The sequence below is a fragment of the Nerophis ophidion genome, linkage group LG19 (assembly GCF_033978795.1).
Source record: "Nerophis ophidion isolate RoL-2023_Sa linkage group LG19, RoL_Noph_v1.0, whole genome shotgun sequence".
In the NCBI taxonomy this organism is placed as follows: Eukaryota; Metazoa; Chordata; class Actinopteri; order Syngnathiformes; family Syngnathidae; genus Nerophis; species Nerophis ophidion.
The window spans coordinates 39,525,589-39,544,576 of NC_084629.1; the positions used below are offsets into that span (position 1 = coordinate 39,525,589).

Consider the following 18,988-nt stretch of genomic DNA (forward strand, 5'->3'; position numbering starts at 1 on the left):
AGGGATGCACAATATTGTGAATATAGTTTTCTTTTGATTTAAGTATTTTTTACTCACAAGCAGCAACTATTGTCCTGACTGGCATAGATGGTTCACTTGGCTCTCCAAAGCCAGCTCTGTTCTCAGCAAGAACACGGAACTCATACTCTAAGCCTTCAGTTAGTCCAGTCACCTCATAGCTAAGCTCAACAATAGGTTTCTTTGAGGCTCTGGTCCATCTCATGGCCCTTTTCTCCTTCTTCTCAACACAGTAACCAATGATATCACTTCCACCATCTTCAGTTGGTCTTCTCCACGTCACAGTAGCTGAGTGCCCATCAACTTTTTCAACTTCTGGTTTCGATGGTGGGCCAGGAGGTACTAAAGGAAACAAATAAAATGTAGATACACTATAACTAAACACAATGGTCTCAATATAGAATTTAGGATCATAGGAGACTGAGTTGATACATACCAAATCTATCAACCATCCTGGCAGACTCAGAGTGAGCCGGCTCACCAGTGCCGTACTGGTTCACGGCAGAGACTCGAAAGATGTACTCGTTGCCCTCTATGAGTTTGTTGGCCACATAGTGACAGTCTACAACCTTCTCTTCCAGAATTGTCCAGAGAAGGCGACTGGTCTCCCTCTTTTCAAGAGTGTAGTACTTGATAGGAGAGCCTCCATCCTCCGCAGGGGCAGCCCAAGTCAGGGTGACCTTCTCGGACGAGACCCCGCTGCATTCAATGGGACCAGGAGCTCCGGGAACATCCAGAACTTTCACCTTAACGGTTTCCTCCTTTACACCAAAGGGGTTGATGGCAGTTATGACATAATCCCCAGTGTCTTTTCTGCTGGCGTATTTTATTGATATAGTGGATGAGCTTGTAGTGGACTCGATGTTAACAATGTCTGAAGGCTTCAAGTATTTTCCTCCTTTAGACCAGCCAGAGGTCGGGGCAGGTTTGCCAAGAATACTCGTGGCAGTGATAAAAATGGTTTCCCCAGCTCGGACAGTCAGACCCTCCTTCACTTGAGCGTCGATGATAATAGTTGGTGAAGCTTTAGGATACATATAAAAAAAACCATAAGCTATTTCACTTTGAATTGATTATTAATAAAATCAGAAAATTAAACCAACTCACCGTATTCATCTCTGCAGATAATTGTGTCCGTCTGGTCGGACGGCGGGCTAAGGGCACCGGCTGCATTCTTTGCTCTTATTCTGAACTCATATTTGCAGCCTTCCTGGAGATCAGTGACAGTGTACGCCGGGTCCACAACATTTACACTGTTGGCCTTTATCCAGATTTTCGACGGAAGGTCACGTCTCTCAATTATGTAGCCGGTCAGCCTGTGGCCACCGTCAAACTGTGGCTCAGTCCACTGGAGGGTCACGGTGCTTCTGGTGATGCTAATAACGTCCGGTTTGCCAGGAGCATCTGAGAACACACAGCATCCATGCAGTGAACACAAAAGGTCCCAATCTTACATTTCATGTCTCACCCTTACCGATGGGATTGAGTGCAACATGTGGATCTGTGGGAGAACTTGGTCTGCCAATGCCAGCCAGGTTAACAGCCATGACCCTGAACTCGTACTCAAGACCTTCAGTCAGCCCTGTCACCTTGTGTTCCTTCATTCTCAAGGCAGATGGACTTGATCTCCTCCACAACATACTATTTCTCTCCTTGAACTCAACGTGATACCCTGAGCATTGTTTTGGAACGGAGGAGAGAGCTTCGTTAATGTGATGCCTATTAACATTTGCCTGTAATTATCTCACACTGTATTATTCTACCTGTGATGGGAGACCCTCCCGTCTTCCTGGGGTCCAACCAGACCAGGTTAGCCGAGTCATGGCACATGCTAATTATCTGAGGTGGAGGAGGAGCATCAGGAACATCTGGAGAAATACACCGACATGAGTATGATGTTGTGTCAAAAATCTTCTAGAGTGGCAGACACTTACTGAATGGATGCTTGGCGATGATAGGCTCCGACTTGAGTCCCTCTCCGATGCCGTACTTGTTCTCAGCACTGACTCTAAAAATATATTCTGTGCCCTCGTGGAGACCGGTTACCCTCATGGTGTTTGTGTCTACACTGGAAGAGACCGTCACCCACATGTTGGTGATGGAGTCTCTCTTTTCAAGGATGTAGTTTGTGATCTCCGAGCCGCCGTCATCTTTCGGTACTCCCCATTTTAGCGTGGCACCATCGGCAGTTACGTCACTGAACTTTATAGAACCACTTGGTATGCTAGGCTTACCCACCACCCTGCAAAAAAAAAACTGGTTGTCAGTATCTTTTAATGATACATCTACAAGTAATGTAGTCTAATGATTGTATAGCCCAATCAAACCTGATGAATATGGTGGATTCTTTGCTTCCAGCACTGTTCCTGAGGGTGACGGTGTACTTGGAGGCGTCACTCCTCTGGCAGTCCCTGATCAGGAGGGTGGTGTTAACCGCAGAGGACTCTGCACAAACACGTCCAGAGTCTGTCAAGTCTTCCTCCTCTCCTTTCTTCCAGGACACTTTGGGGGTTGGTTTGCCAATGATTGGAATCTTCAGACGCACTGTGCTACCCTCCTTGGCAACGTAACACATGTCTGGCAGCCCCCTCAAGTCACAGGTTGGATGAACTGTGAAAGGGAATGGTGCAAAACGTGAAAAAGTCGCCTTGATAGCTGCTGTGAGCAATCTGTTGTTTGAATGAGTCTACTTACTGAGCTGATCCTTGGCAACTACGGTCAGTTCCTTGGCAGCACTCTCTCCAGTCTCGTTTACAGCTTTGACGATGTATTTGTACTCTCTGCCCTCCACCAGATCTTTAGTGCTGTACTGCATGTTCTTGGACCTCATTAACTCCTTGTAATTGTTGTCACCATTGAGGACCTCAAGCACGTAGCAAATAATGCGGCTGCCGCCATCAGTTAACGGTTTCTTCCAGCCGAGAGTACATGAGTCCTTGGTAACAAGCAAGGCCTTAAAGTCTATCACAGGACCAGGTTCCTCTGTATGAACCAAACAGGCATGGTGAGATTAAAAGGCAGTGAAATTAACGACTATAATGCCCAAAATATGCTCAAAACACTCACCGGAAGCCTTGACAGCGTCGGGGGTCTCGCAGAACTCTCCAGCACCGAGCTGATTAACGGCTGAGACTCTGAAGCAGTAGGACCGTCCCGCATTCAGGTCTCCCACCTTCAAAGATGTCTTGGTGCAGTTGTGAGAAACACCGGACCAGGCTTTCCTCTCAGAGTCACGCTTCTCGACAATATAGTGGGTGATATTAGAACCCCCGTCTATGAGAGGTGCATCCCAGTAGAGGGAGGCGCTGTCCCTTGTGGTCTCTTTCGCGATCAGATGGACTGGTGGCCCAGGAGTGTCTAAAGAAACAAGTAAAGATCTAAACTTCCATCCATCCATCCATCATCTTCCGCTTATCCGAGGTCGGGTCGCGGGGGCAACAGCCTAAGCAGGGAAACCCAGACTTCCCTCTCCCCAGCCACTTCGTCTAGCTCTTCCCGGGGGATCCCGAGGCGTTCCCAGGCCAGCCGGGAGACATAGTCTTCCCAACGTGTCCTGGGTCTTCCCCGTGGCCTCCTACCGGTTGGACGTGCCCTAAACACCTCCCTAGGGAGGCGTTCGGGTGGCATCCTGACCAGATGCCCGAACCACCTCATCTGGCTCCTCTCGATGTGAAGGAGCAGCGGCTTTACTTTGAGTTCCTCCCGGATGGCGGAGCTTCTCACCCTATCTCTAAGGGAGAGACCCTCCCCACGGCAGAGGAAACTTATATCGGCCGCTTGTACCCGTGATCTTATCCTTTCGGTCATGACCCAAAGTTCATGACCATAGGTGAGGATGGGAACGTAGATCAACCGGTAAATTGAGAGCTTTGCCTTCCGGCTCAGCTCCTTCTTCACCACAACGGATCGGTACAACGTCCGCATTACTGAAGACGCCGCACCGATCCGCCTGTCGATCTCACCATCCACTCTTCCCTCACTCGTGAACAAGACTCCTAGGTACTTGAACTCCTCCACTTGGGGCAGGGTCTCCTCCCCAACCCGGAGATGGCATTCCACCCTTTTCCGGGCGAGAACCATGGACTCGGACTTGGAGGTGCTGATTCTCATTCCGGTCGCTTCACACTCGGCTGCGAACCGATCCAGCGAGAGCTGAAGATCCCGGTCAGATGAAGCCATCAGGACCACATCATCTGCAAAAAGCAGAGACCTAATCCTGCGGTTACCAAACCGGAACCCCTCAACGCCTAGAAATTCTGTCCATAAAAGTTATGAACAGAATCGGTGTCAAAGGACAGCCTTGGCGGAATCCAACCCTCACTGGAAATGTGTTCGACTTACTGCCGGCAATGCGGACCAAGCTCTGGCACTGATCGTACAGGGAACGGACCGCCACAATAAGACAGTCCGATACCCCATACTCTCTGAGCACTCCCCACAGGACTTCCCGAGGGACACGGTCGAATGCCTTCTCCAAGTCCACAAAGCACATGTAGACTGGTTGGGCAAACTCCCATGCACCCTCAAGAACCCTGCCGAGAGTATAGAGCTGGTCCACAGTTCCACGACCAGGACGAAAACCACACTGATCCTCCTGAATCCGAGGTTCGACTATCCGGCGTAGCCTCCTCTCCAGTACACCTGAATAAACCTTACCGGGAATGCTGAGGAGTGTGATCCCACGATAGTTGGAACACACCCTCCGGTCCGCCTTCTTAAAGAGAGGAACCACCACCCCGGTCTGCCAATCCAGAGCTCTAAACTTTTGTTTGTTTTATACCATTGTACTTGGACAAATGTTTCACGTCTTAGCTCCGGTGGAAAAACAAACCAAAAAGGCTTCTTACCAAGAACTTTGACGATGATGGTGTACATCTTCATGCCGGCAGCACTCTCCAGGGTCAGGATGTATTTGCCCGCATCGTATCTGTTGACATTCTCCACCGTCACAGTGCTGTCACTCTTGGTGGATTTAATAAGAATCCCTTGGCGGTCTTTGATGTTAGTGTTCATTTTTGCCCAGGTGATCTTGGGGAAGGGGTGGCCCTTGATCCTGGCGTGAAGTCTCATGGTGGCCCCGGCGCGCAGTTCCAGGCCGTCTTTTAGCTCAGCACTCAGCTCCGCCTCTGGAGGTACTAAAAGATCACCGAAGGTTATTTTCCTTTTTAGTCAATGCAGTGATATCCATTTGTTAACTTTGTAGTGTGACTATTCAAAATGAGGGTTCACACAACTGCACAATAGGGTTGTACGGTACACCTGTACTGGTTCAGTACCACGATACTAATGAGTCATATTCGGTTTTAACGGGCATGACGTGGTGGCATTGCTGGTTTTTAACGAGCGGAGGAGCATGTTCGGCAGCGCACACACGCAGAGTACTCACAAGCAGACACAGTGGGTAGACAGAAACGGGAGAATGGACGGATTTTGGTGTACAAAGTAGAAGATAAAGGTGAAGTTGTAACACTGAAACACCCTCAGAAAAAACTCTTTTAAGACATTGCTAGCTAGCTAGCAGCTAACGCCCATCCGCAGTGTTTCAGCTACTTCAAAATCACTAATCCTGGTCTCCATGGCGACAAATAAAGTATGTTTCTTACGAGTTTCATCATCACTGGAGGACGAGGAATAGCTAAACATGCTCACAATGTAAACCTGACATCCACTGTAATAATACCAAGTAAAAGAGCGTATCTAGTCGATACTACTATGATTACATCGATATTTTTTTAGCGTCACAAAAAATGTTTTCCTTTTTTAAAAACTCATTATCTCTACAAAGTCAGTAAATACGTCCCTGGACACATGAGGACTTTGAACATGACCTATGTATGATCCTGTACTGCTTGGCATCGGAACGAGACCTCAATGTGTGATATCATCCAAAACTAATGTCAAGTATCAAAGAAGAGAAGAACAAGTAATTATTACATTTGAGCAGAAGTGTAGATAGAACATGTTAAAACAGAAAACAGCGCAACACCTACCCTTTACATCTGAATTGGTTTATTAGGTATTACATTTTATTTATATGATGCTGTAACTACTTGGTATCGGAACGAGACCTCAATGTGTGATATCATCCAAAACTAATGTCAAGTATCAAAGAAGAGAAGAACAAGTAATTATTACATTTGAGCAGAAGTGTAGATAGAACATGTTAAAACAGAAAACAGCGCGACACCTACCCTTTACATCTGAATTGGTTTATTAGGTATTACATTTTATTTATATGATGCTGTAACTACTTGGTATCGGATCGAGACCTAAATGTGTGATATCATTCAATACTAATGTCAGGTATCAAATAAAAGAAGAATAAGTTATTATTACATTTTAACAGAAGTGTAGATAGGATAGGTTAAAACAGAAAACAGCGCGACACCTACCCTTTACATCTGAATTGGTTTATTAGGTATTACATTTTATTTTTATGATGCTGTAACTACTTGGTATCGGAGCGAGGCCTGAATGTGTGATATCATCCAATACTAATGTCAAGTATCAAATAAAAGAAGAATAAGTGATTATTACATTTTAACAGAAGTGTAGATAGAACATGTTAAAACATAATGTGTATAAAATAATAGGTGTACAAATGACATTAGTGCAGACTAATTAGGAGTCTTTGTTTGTTTACTTACTACTAAAAGACAAGTTGTCTAGTATGTTCAACATTTTATTGAAGGACTAAATTGGCAAACAACTGTCTGCAGTGATCACTTTGTAAAATGTTTGAAGGGCCAATTTAGGCAAATTAGGCCAATTAGGACCAACTTTGTTTGTTTACTTACTACTAAAAGACAAGTTGTCTAGTATGATCAACATTTTATTCAAGGACTAAATTGGCAAACAACTGTCTGCAGTGATCACTTTGCAAAATGTTTGAAGGGCCAATTTAGGCAAATTAGGGCCAATTTAGGCAAATTAGACCAATTAGGACCAACTCTGTTTGTTTACTTACTACTAAAAGACAAGTTGTCTAGTATGTTCAACATTTTATTCAAGGACTAAATTGGCAAACTGTCTGCAGTGATCACTTTGCAAAATGTTTGAAGGGCCAATTTAGGCCAATTAGGACCAACTTTGTTTGTTTACTTACTACTAAAAGACAAGTTGTCTATTATGTTCAACATTTTATTAAAGAACTAAATTGGCAAACAACTGTCTGCAGTGATCACTTTGCAAAATGTTTGAAGGGCCAATTTAGGGCCAATTTAGGCAAATTAGGGCAAATTTAGACAAATTAGGCCAATTAGGACCAACTTTGTTTGTTTACTTACTACTAAAAGACAAGTTGTCTAGTATGTTCAACATTTTATTAAAGGACTACATTGGCAAACAACTGTCTGTAGTGATCACTTTGCAAAATGTTTGAAGGGCCAATTTAGGGCCAATTTAGGCAAATTAGGGCCAATTTAGGCAAATTAGGCCAATTAGGACCAACTTTGTTTGTTTACTTACTACTAAAAGACAAGTTGTCTAGTATGATCAACATTTTATTCAAGGACTAAATTGGCAAACAACTGTCTGCAGTGATCACTTTGCAAAATGTTTGAAGGGCCAATTTAGGCAAATTAGGGCCAATTTAGGCAAATTAGACCAATTAGGACCAACTCTGTTTGTTTACTTACTACTAAAAGACAAGTTGTCTAGTATGTTCAACATTTTATTCAAGGACTAAATTGGCAAACTGTCTGCAGTGATCACTTTGCAAAATGTTTGAAGGGCCAATTTAGGCCAATTAGGACCAACTTTGTTTGTTTACTTACTACTAAAAGACAAGTTGTCTATTATGTTCAACATTTTATTAAAGAACTAAATTGGCAAACAACTGTCTGCAGTGATCACTTTGCAAAATGTTTGAAGGGCCAATTTAGGGCCAATTTAGGCAAATTAGGGCAGATTTAGACAAATTAGGCCAATTAGGACCAACTTTGTTTGTTTACTTACTACTAAAAGACAAGTTGTCTAGTATGTTCAACATTTTATTAAAGGACTACATTGGCAAACAACTGTCTGTAGTGATCACTTTGCAAAATGTTTGAAGGGCCAATTTAGGGCCAATTTAGGCAAATTAGGGCCAATTTAGGCAAATTAGGCCAATTAGGACCAACTTTGTTTGTTTACTTACTACTAAAAGACAAGTTGTCTAATATGTTCAACATTTTATTAAAGGACTAAATAACAATAATAAACATATGTTTCATCTACGCTAACATTTTTATTTTAAAATAAAGCCGATGATACCATTTTTTTTGGTCCCCTTTGTTTAGAAAAGTATCGACATACATTTTGGTACCGGTACCAACATACTGGTATCGAGACAACCCTACTGCACAATTATTACTTAGACTATGGGCCTGATTTACTAAGATCCAAACACCCCGGACTAAGCAGGGGTGTGTTGCGTCCGTTTCACTGTAAAATAGTAAAGTGGTGCAGACCATCTTATTTAAATGAGGATTTTGTTTTCCTCATCAATTGTGCGATCACTGGCGATGATGCGGAAAAAATGCATATTTAACCTTCGTCTTGTGTTAGGGTCGGCACCGACCCGTTTTAGTTTTTAAATGCATAAAAACACCACATACATTTATTTTTTTGCATCAAAGCTTTTTGACTTTGTCAGGAACCTCTTTGTCAACAAAATAAAACATTAAAATTTTTTTCACTAAATTATAAAATGCTCTGGTAGAAATTATGCCGTTGGTGTTGTTAGGGTCGGTTTTGACACGGTTATAAAAAATAAGATGATAAAGCAATGATAAGAGCCAAAATTGAACACACTGACAGCCAGCTCCTCTCCCAATCATGTGAGCTTTAGTGGATTCTCATTTTACCTTGTTTTCCTGTACAAAAACAAACAAAAGACGGACACTAAAAGTGTCACTTTTTGCCACTCTGATTTTGTTTTTTTATTAGTTTTGGAACTAGTAATCTATTTCTCTTGGTTTCATTTGCTTGATTGGTTGTTGGTTGTTTGATGTTGGATTTCTGTTGCTGAAAAAAATACGTTTTAGCCTTTTTCTTGAAGTAAATATAAATGGGTCGAAATTGACCCGTAACACCATAGATGTTACTATAGTTAAAATTCTTAAAATGAAAAAATAAATAAAACACATTTATTTAAGAGATGTGTTCTAATACCCCTTAGTAATAGTTAGGTAACACAACAACCTTTTTTTTATTTATATGATTCTCTTGAGGTTCGTTTTACCATTTTTAAAAATTTAAATCAAGGGGTATACTGACAAAAAAAGGCCCGACGGCCCAAACCAAAAATATTAAAACCAATATTTTCAACGATAAGGAAGCCTAACGAGGTAACCAAGAGATGAGAAACAAATTGGATGATAGATAATTGTTTTTAGTGTATTTTACAGCTGATTTAAGACATGGGTCAAAACCGACCCGTTAACATAAGAGATGCTAACAGAAAGCTAACACAAGAGGAAGGTTAAAGAAGGTTTTCATATAAGAAATATTTTAATATATACTCTGTGAAAAAAACCCAAACTTTAACGTTTGTTTTAAATGATGCCGAAAGACATCAATTGAATACGTTTAACAAGCCTTCTAGCAGCTATAGCATCATATATAAAATGATACAATTAAGTAGACACTATGTCTACTATTTTTTGATATCGGACCGTCCAAAAGGTAGACACAGGCGTAGGACGGAGGATTCTTGTCTGTGCAGACGGCAGCTAAACGGAGTGCAAAAAAAGTGCTCGCAGAATGGTAATGAGTTTTGATAAATCACCTTGTGTGTGCCAATTAAATATATTTGCATTTTCTCCTCCCAGTTTTGTGGCCATTTTGATGATCAGAATACGCACTGTATTGCCAAAAAGTATTTGGCCACCCATCCAAACGATGAGAATCAGGTCTCTTAATCACTTTGTCATATTGCAGTCGACAAATATCTCTGATGTGTGGCTGCCATCTACCGGTCAAATTTCCAATTTCACCATATACCAAATAAAATAGCTTCGAGGTCGGTAAGCACAACCGTAATTATTACGGTATAGCTCGGTTGGCAGAGTGGCCGTGCCAGCAACTTAAGGGTTGCAGGTTCGATTCTCGCTTCCCGCCATCCTAGTCACTGCCGTTGTGTCCTTGGGCAAGACACTTTACCCACCTGCTCCCAGCGCCACCCACACTGGTTTAAATGTAACTTAGATATTGGGTTTCACTATGTAAAGCGCTTTGAGTCACTAGAGAAAAGCGCTATATAAATGTAATTCACTTCAATTCACTTCACTATTTCGCGCATAAGGAGCACTGTCGGGTTATGAGAAAATACAATGATTTTAAGTGCGCCTTATAGTCCGAAAAGTACGGTAATTAGAATAAACATTTAAAAACCTTACCAAAATTCAAACCGCGACAGAGATGTGATAGCCAAAACCTTCTGCTTACTAAAGCCACAAAAAGTCCAAGAGTTCCCAGAAATACGTTTGGGGTAACATTTTATACGAACCGTCTTTCCCCCGGGGATCAATAAAGTACTTTCTATTCTATTCTATTGTCATTCTATAATTTACATTTGACAGGCGCTTCTTTACGCAGGGTTTAACATATTTTAGTGAGGGTTTAGCCCTCTTAAAATAGGCCTAAGGACGCCCTATTCCACTCACTTAAGAGACGCAATCCACTTTGCTCACCTTCAGTAGATCAGCTTGTTTTAGTGCACGAAAATCGTTAGTAGACTTTTATGTACAAAGAAACAACGGAGTCAATAAAATAAATACCACTGATGTCCTGGGCGATGTGCTTGCCGGGTACTTCGACTGGCTCGCCGAAGCCAACCTTATTGACAGCAGTGATACGGCACTGGTACTCGGCCTTGTGTATGAGGTTCTGTATCGTGTAGTTGGTGTCCTGCAAGTTCCTCGGAACATTGCAGCGGATCCAGTCTGTGGTGTCCGTCCTCCTGCACTCCACCAGGTATCCCAAGACCGGGCTTCCGCCATTGTAGGCAGGGGCAGTCCAGGTCAAGCTTAAAGTGCCGTGGGTGGTGTCGGTGACACTGGGTTTCAGCACAGGACCGGGAGGAGCTATGGCAGTGCACAATTTCCAAAGTTATAAACAAGTACCAGAGAAAGAATTTGCGGTTAAAAGGTTAGGAAACTCACTGATGGGATCCTGTGCGGTTGCACCAGCCGAGGGCTCACTGGGTTTTCCAGGTCCTGCCACATTGACGGCAATGACTCTGAATTCATACTCAGTACCCTCGGTAAGGCCTGAAGCAACAAAGATCCTTTCCGTTAAGGGTTTCCTGTTCATCTTGGTCCAGTTGATCTCCTTGGTTTCCTTTCTCTCAAGCATATAACCCAGAATGACGGACTTTCCATCATCACTGGGCTCCTTCCAGCTCACGGTCATCGCCTCCTTGGTGACATTGGTGATTACTGGAGCCTCGCAGGGGCCCGGGATAGCTAGGGCATACATTGACAATTTTAGTTGAGATTCAAATGATTTCTATTGGAATAAACTGAATATTTTGATAGATAACTAGTCTCTTAAGTCCTTCCTAGACAAACAGCTGAGCTAATCAAAGGATGAACTCACTGAATGGGTTCTTGGCAATGACGGGTTTAGTGATGAGACTGTCTCCAACTCCCCAGGTATTCTCAGCTCTGATTCTGAACTGGTATTCGTGTCCTTCGATAAGTTTCTCCACACTTAGTTCAAGATTGTCACCCTTGATCTTCGAGGAAACCTGCGCCCAGTTGGCTCTGCTGGTCTCACGCTTGTCCAAAATGTAGTTCTGAACAGGGGAGCCACCATCCTTTAAAGGTGGCTCCCAAGACAACTTTATTCTGGTGGCAAAGACTTCAAGGTACTTGGCACTGGCAGGTGGTCCGGGCACATCTGCATAAGAAAATAATTACCTCACTAGACTTCAGTAATCAAATTGAGCACATCAGTTGGTTACGGACAAGAAGTACCCACCTAAAACTGTAACCTCAATGTCTGCAGTCTTGGATCCACTGTTATTTTCCGCAAGTATGGTAAACATTCCGGTGTGTTCCTTGGTGACGGATGTAATTTCCATTTGGAAATGGTGTCTCTGCTGGCTGATAACCTGGCCTTCACTTGACCTCAGGGTGTCATCACCTTTTTTCCAGGAGACTTTGGGCATTGGTTTACCAGACACATCAGCCTCCAGAAGAATTGTAGACCCAGCCTTTACCTTCAAACCCTTCTGCATTCTGGCATTAAGTTCTATCCTTGGAGGAACTGTAGTAAACAGTACAACAATACTTGTGAACCCATCTCCAAGTTAGTCAGGAATAAAAAATATATTTTTTTCAGAGTTAATCCCGCTCACCATTCTCAGCACAGACCAGGATAGCATCTGTGGGCTCTGAGGGTTTGCTAATGTTGACAGCTGTTTTGGCAATGACTCTGAACTGGTACCGCAGGTCTCGCTCTAGACCAGTCACGGTGTACTCCTCCTTTGGGACGTTTTGGGTGCTGGTGTTACAGCGCACCCATAGTTCTCCAGGCAACCGCAGGGCCTCTACATAGTAGCCGATAATCTTGCTACCGCCGTCGTTCTTGGGTCGGCCCCATACAAGAGTGACAGAGTTCTTGGTCATGTCCAGGACTTCTGGTTTCCCCGGTGTATCTGTGACACGATGACTTACGTGAGTATGCGTAGCAAAAGTGAATTCATTCAAAGTGTTCATGAGAACTCACCAATGGGTGTTCTAGCAGTTACAAAGTCGGTCTTCTTGCTTGGCTTTCCTTGACCAGCACGGTTGATGGCGGAGACCCTAAAAGTGTACTCCAGGCCTTCGATCAGGCCAGCGCAGGGGTACTCGGTGCTCCGGACAACAGTGTCATTAGCCTTCACCCATATAAGGCTGTTTCTTTCTTTGCGCTCGATGTAGTAACCCGTAATGGGGCTGCCGCCATCAGTCTCCGGCTTGTCCCAGGCCACAAACATGCAGTCCTTGTTGGTTTTGTTGACGTGGCAGTTAAGAGGTTCGCTCGGAACATCTGGTGGATAAAAACACAATATTACTTTCCTGGAATGACATTCTTCGTACTGTGTGGCAATATTGACTATAACATACTCAAGACCACTTTAAACATTAAGGGCCAGATCTAGTCCAGCTTTTTGTGTACTAAAACGTGTAAACTTGAAAGTGTACGCAAAGCTGACCAACTGAACTTGTGGGACGGCGTGGCGCGGTTGGGAGAGTGGCCGTGCAAGCAACCTGAGGGTTCCTTTGTTCAATCCCCATCTTTTACCGACCCAGTCACGTCCGTCGTGTCCTTGAGCAAGACACTTCACCCTTGCTCCTGATGGGCGTGGTTAGTGGGTGTATGTGGAAATAGTGTCAAAGTGTAGTGTAGTGTAGTGTAGGCAGGAGCTCTGTGCTCTTGTGTCATCCTTTTGTGTTTCCCTCTTGTTTTCATGTGTTATTATATTTTTTTGCCTTTTGGTCCGGGACCCTTTGGGACTGTGTGACAAGGGGTGTCACTTTCGTGACCTCTGTGGGGCTTTTTTTGTGGACTTCTGGATCTGCCTCCCGGGAGCCTTTTGGCCATGGAGACCAGCTGCTGGGTCTCTGCCACACCGGAGTCGCTTTGGAGGGACTGGAGGAGATGCGGATGAGGGGACAGGGCTGCGGAGCTGGCACTGAGCGCTGGGACGGAGAGGCTTCGCGGTGTCTTGGCTGGGTGAGCAGGTGTCCGACACCTCAGTCTCCTTGGACGTATCATCGCTCATCCATGCGGACTGGACACTGGCCGGGAGTGGAGTCGGCTGTCCTGGTTGCTTTGTTGGGTCTGCTCCTGTCTCTGGCCATCCTCCCTCCACCCCAGCGGACGATGGCGTGGAACACCGCAGAGGCCACCACAGTGGATATGTTTCTTTTACTTTTTATTCATAGCTGTATGTAGAAGTGTCTGGTTGCATCTGCTGCTTTAATGTCTTTAATGTCCACTGTGTTCTTTGATGTTTGATGTTACACACATGTAAGAGGGATGTGTACTATGACTGTGAGTTGTTGTTTTTTTCCCTTGGCCTCAGTCTGCACCCCCTCTCCAGGGCCCAGGCTAAGACCGTTTTTTTTATTTTATTTTAATCTTCTATCCCCCCCCCCCTGTTTACCTGTATCTCATCTTTTTTTGTAAGGGGCGCTGGAAGCCGGCAGACCCGTCAGCGATCCTGTTCTGTCTCCCTTTAATGTTTGTCTGATCTTGAATGGGATTTTGCTGACGGAATAAATAAAGTACTATCTAATCTAATCTACTCTAAAGCGCTTTGAGTACCTTGACGGTAGAAAAGCGCTATAAAAGTACAACCCGTAACGTGAAGCTTGTATTTTATACTTTGTACACTGGACATATTTTTTTTTTCCGACTGAATCTTCTTATTTGTACCGATTCTAAATCCTTTGAAGAAAAAAAAATCGAAAACCAATCTTAAAAAAACGATAAATGAATAAAATATAGTTATTTTTATCTGTCCTGTCCAGCCACTCAGGCAAATAATATTGTTGCTAACGCCCAAATTTGCTGTACTAGAAAAGAAAAGTCTTGTAGCCTTAGTAGTATTTGACTTTATTAAATGTTTAGCTAAAATTTTATTAATCAAAAACAGTTTTTGGTTAAGTAATATTAAAAAGTATCAGAGCTTTTTATCTATTTTATATAGAGCGTTTTCCAATCAGGCTCCAGTACTCTAGAATGTTCTAGCAGTAACAGTTCGAGATGGTACCTCAGTAGAAGCATTTAAGTCTCATCTTAAAACTCATTTGTATACTCTAGCCCAGGGGTCGGGAACCTTTTTGTCTGAGAGAGCCAAGAAGACAACTATTTTAGAATGTTTTTACGTAAGACCCATATAATATATTTTTAACACTGAACACAACTAAAACTCCCTTGTCTGGTTTCCTTGGTTACTCATTTTGTCCACCTATCTCTGGTGGACAAAACGCCCGCTCACCTGCTTCCCGAGCACTAATCAGAGGCAGTATTTAAGCTTGTCTTTGCCAGTCAGTCGCCCTGTGTTGACTTGTTTCATGCCTTGCGTGCTTTTTTAAGTAAGACCAACATTTCTAGAGTATAATAGGTCTCTTATTCTTTGTAATAACGTTGTTATTCTGAAGCTAATTTAGGAGGGGGCGTGGCCTGCGGGTCTGCAGCGAAGCGGGGTGTTGCCAGGACCGGCCTCAAAATCAGCGACAAATGTGTAAAAGGCCCACCTGGGCCTTTTTGAAGAACCCCCAAAAGGGCTAGCCCTACACTAACCAATAATAAATCAATTGTTTCTTACCCTTAAGGCAACTTCTTGAACAGGTGCGGTAGAAAAAGGATAGATGGATTCAAATGCATGAGCATTTTTATATTTTTAACATTATTTTTTAACACTGTGATTACAAGTGGAATTATTCATTAGTTATCGTGTTAAGCAGTGTCAGCTCAGATTTATCCGAGAGCCAGATGCAGTCATCAAAAGAGCCACATCTGGCTCTAGAGCCATAGGTTCCCTACCCCTGCTCTAGCCTTTAAATAGACCCCCTTTTTAGACCAGTTGATCTGCCGTTTCTTCTCCCCCCCCCCCCCCCCCCCCTCTCCCTTGTTGGGTGGTTGGGCAGGGGGGATACAGGTCCGGTGGCCATGCATGAAGTACTGGCTGTCCAGAACCGGGACCCAGGATGGACCGCTCGTCCAGAGTCAGGACCCAGGACGAGCGGTTGGGGACATCTCTGCGCTGCTGATCCGCCTCTGCTTGGGATGGTTTCCTGCTGGCTCCACTATGGACGGGACTCTCGCTACTATATTGGATCCACTTTGGACTGGACGCTCACTGTTATGTTAGATCCACTATGGATTGGACTTTGACAATATCATGTTGGATCCATTGCTTTCGGTCCCCTAGGGGGGTTCTCATAGTCATCAATGTCAGCTGTCACCGACGTCCCATTGGGTGTGAGTTTTTCCTTGCCCTTACGTGGGCTCTACCGAGGATGTCGTTGTGGTTTGTGCAGCCCTTTGAGACACTTGGTGTCTTAAATGTAGTTGATTGATTGATATTTTATGGAGGAATGTAGTGACTCATAGGCCTGGCACCCAATGTTATCTAAAAAGAAGTGATTTTGAATCGTGTGGTGCCCAAAGATTCACAGCCCATTTGTACACACTAGCAACTTACGTGATCATCAATTGTGTACCATAAAAAATAAAACCTACCAAATGGAAACTTGGCGATCATTCTGTCGGACTGCAGAGGGTCGGACACTCCGTAGCGGTTCTCAGCACGGATGCGGAACACATACTCTTTCAATGGAACGAGTTTCCCCAGCCTACAGCTGGTCTTCTGGCCGGAGGAAACAGCGGTCACCCAGTCACCTCGACTGACATCACACTTCTCCACCAGGTAATTTGTGATTTTGCTGCCTCCATCCTCCAACGGACTGCTCCAGGACAGCGAGCAAGCATCCGCGTCAATGTCGCTGATTCCAACAGGACCCACAGGAGGTCCGGGAATATCTACAAAACACAAATCATCTCTGTCATGCCGCACGAGTCCTCATTTCCCGAGTCCTGATAATAAATGAAGGCCACTGACCTCTGATGATAATTTTCAGGGCCTGAGCCACTTTTCCAGAGCTGTTTGCCGCCACGAGGCTGTACTCCCCGCTGTCTGTCCTTGAGACGTCCTTGATGATCAAGACGCACATGTTGCCAGAGCGGTGCACTGCCAGACGACTTGACGACACCAGTGGGACTCCGCCGGACATCCACTCGCAGGTCGGAGAAGGTTTCCCAGAAACCAGCGCCTCTACCCTTAGCTTTGCTCCGGCTTTGGCGCTGACCGTCTCTGCCATTACGATCTTTGGCTCCACTGTTTGCGAAATACGGAGTGGAGGGGAACAAATGTTTCAATCTGAGGTATGTATCGTATTCAAGCATTTGACTTTTATAATTGATCGTATTCATCTGATACTGGAACTTACATGTCTGTTCCTTAATCTCCACCGGCTCTCTGCTCTCTGTGAACAGGCTTAAGCCCATCATGTTTTTGGCAGCCACTCTGAACCTGTACCTCTTTCCCTCTTTTAGGCCACTGATGCTGATGCTCAACCCCTTGACAGTTGTGTAGGCATTCCATGTCGCTTTCTCCGGCTCCCCCACATCTGGAACTACTGGAGGCGGTGGAGGAGCTACTTCTCCATCCGGGACCTGCAGTTGAAAAAATGAATGCCTGATAAACACTTTGTCATATTTTGTTCATGATGATGCCATGAATTGTTTTTTTTGTCATTGTTATGGCACTACTTTTTAGGGACCGATATCCCTTTGGGACAGAGGACCCTATTGTATTTCTAAGGTTTTATTATTCTTTATTATTCCACCGCCTCTTAGAGCTGTAATTTGACCCCCTTAACAGGCTTCAAAACTCACTAAATTTGACACACACATCAGGACTGGCAAAAATTGCAATCTCATCAAAAAAACAAAATTCAAAATTGTGCTTTAGTGCCCTATAGGAAAAAAACGGACAAAACTGCTTGTAACGTCCGTTAAGAATGTTGTAGAGACACAAAATAAAAACCTGTATGTAGGTCTGACTTAGACCTATATTTCATACTCTGACATCCTTCAGCAAAAATCAACAGGAAGTTGGCAAAAACCCCTTCAGAACAAAAGTTTCCTAAAAAAATGTCATTTTTGCCTCTTTGAGCTGTAATTTGACCCCCCTTAAAATGCTTCAAAACTCACCAAACTGGACACACACATCAGGACTGGCTAAAATAGCGATCTAATAAAAAAACATACCCCAAACTTGGGCTCTAGCGCCCCCCCTAGGGAAAAAAACACAGACAAAACTGCTTGTAACGTCCGTTAAGAATGTTGTAGAGACACAAAATAAAAACCTGTATGTAGGTCTGACTTAGACCTATATTTCATACTCTGACATCCTTCAGCAAAAATCAACAGGAAGTTGGTAAAAACCCCTTCAAAAAAAAAGTTTCCTTAAAAAAATGTCATTTATGCCTCTTTGAGCTGTAATTTGACCCCCCTTAAAATGCTTCAAAACTCACCAAACTGGACACACACATCAGGACTGGCTAAAATTGCGATCTAATAAAAACAAAACAAAAAACAAACCTCTAAATTGCGCTATAGTGCCCCCTATGAATAAAACACATACAAAACTGCTCCTTAGAAGAAAACACAGACAAAACTGCTTCTAACTTCCAGTAGGAATGTTGTAGAGACATGAAACAAAAACCTCTATGTAGGTCTCACTTAGACCTACATTTCATTCATTGACATCGTTCAGCAAAAATCAACAGGAAGTTGGCAATCACCCCTTCAAAACAAAAGTTTTGTAAAAACCCGTCACTTTTTTTTCAAACATTATCTCCTCTGAACGCGTTTGCTGTATCGGCTTCAAACTAGCACAGGAAAGAGATTGAACCCTTCTGATAAAAAGATGATGAAAGAGTTTTTGTAACTGCTCCGGTTTTGATTTTACGAGCCTTCAAAGAACTGCTACGCTGATGCTGCTGCCGTCGCGAGATGGCCGCTTAAAAGCAGGAAGCACCAGCGTGACCACACAATGCAGAGAAGGTAGGTACTGTGCGGGTAAAGATATGTTGACTGGGTGAAAGAAGGAGGCACCAGTTTGACTCCAGGATACAGAGAAGGTAGGTAATGTGCAGGTAAAGATGTTGTCTGTAAGTGTTCAACCAAAACTAAAAATGCAGGAAGATTGGTCTTCATACCTCTGCAGGTGCTTTAGGGACAGGAAGAGGCTTGAGTTCCATGTACTCAATTACATAGCCATCAATCTTTGCTCCGCCATCCCTTGCAGGCTTCACCCAGCCAACTGTGGCACTGTTTTTTGTGATTTCCAGAACTTCAATCTTCTCACAGGGATCAGGTTTGCCTAAAAGAAAATAATATGGTTCGCTCTTATGACCGATAAAAA

General features: G+C 43.8%; 1 protein-coding gene across 1 annotated transcript in view; it reads right to left on the bottom strand.

Annotated features, from left to right (window-relative positions):
• The window catches only part of LOC133538371 (titin-like), a 263,574-nt gene that overhangs the window by 58,842 nt on the left and 185,744 nt on the right, over nt 1-18,988 (bottom strand). The window contains exons 176-195 of the mRNA XM_061879957.1: nt 18,783-18,946; nt 17,007-17,232; nt 16,619-16,894; nt 16,240-16,539; nt 12,733-13,035; nt 12,362-12,661; nt 11,983-12,270; nt 11,599-11,901; nt 11,163-11,465; nt 10,779-11,084; nt 4,866-5,153; nt 3,085-3,375; nt 2,713-3,000; nt 2,346-2,628; nt 1,953-2,260; nt 1,782-1,886; nt 1,493-1,690; nt 1,126-1,422; nt 455-1,042; nt 58-360 (exon numbers count right to left, since the gene is read on the bottom strand). Of these exons, the coding sequence (XP_061735941.1) occupies nt 58-360; nt 455-1,042; nt 1,126-1,422; nt 1,493-1,690; nt 1,782-1,886; nt 1,953-2,260; nt 2,346-2,628; nt 2,713-3,000; nt 3,085-3,375; nt 4,866-5,153; nt 10,779-11,084; nt 11,163-11,465; nt 11,599-11,901; nt 11,983-12,270; nt 12,362-12,661; nt 12,733-13,035; nt 16,240-16,539; nt 16,619-16,894; nt 17,007-17,232; nt 18,783-18,946 (5,718 nt within the window). The remainder of the gene's footprint in view (nt 1-57; nt 361-454; nt 1,043-1,125; nt 1,423-1,492; nt 1,691-1,781; nt 1,887-1,952; nt 2,261-2,345; nt 2,629-2,712; nt 3,001-3,084; nt 3,376-4,865; nt 5,154-10,778; nt 11,085-11,162; nt 11,466-11,598; nt 11,902-11,982; nt 12,271-12,361; nt 12,662-12,732; nt 13,036-16,239; nt 16,540-16,618; nt 16,895-17,006; nt 17,233-18,782; nt 18,947-18,988) is intronic.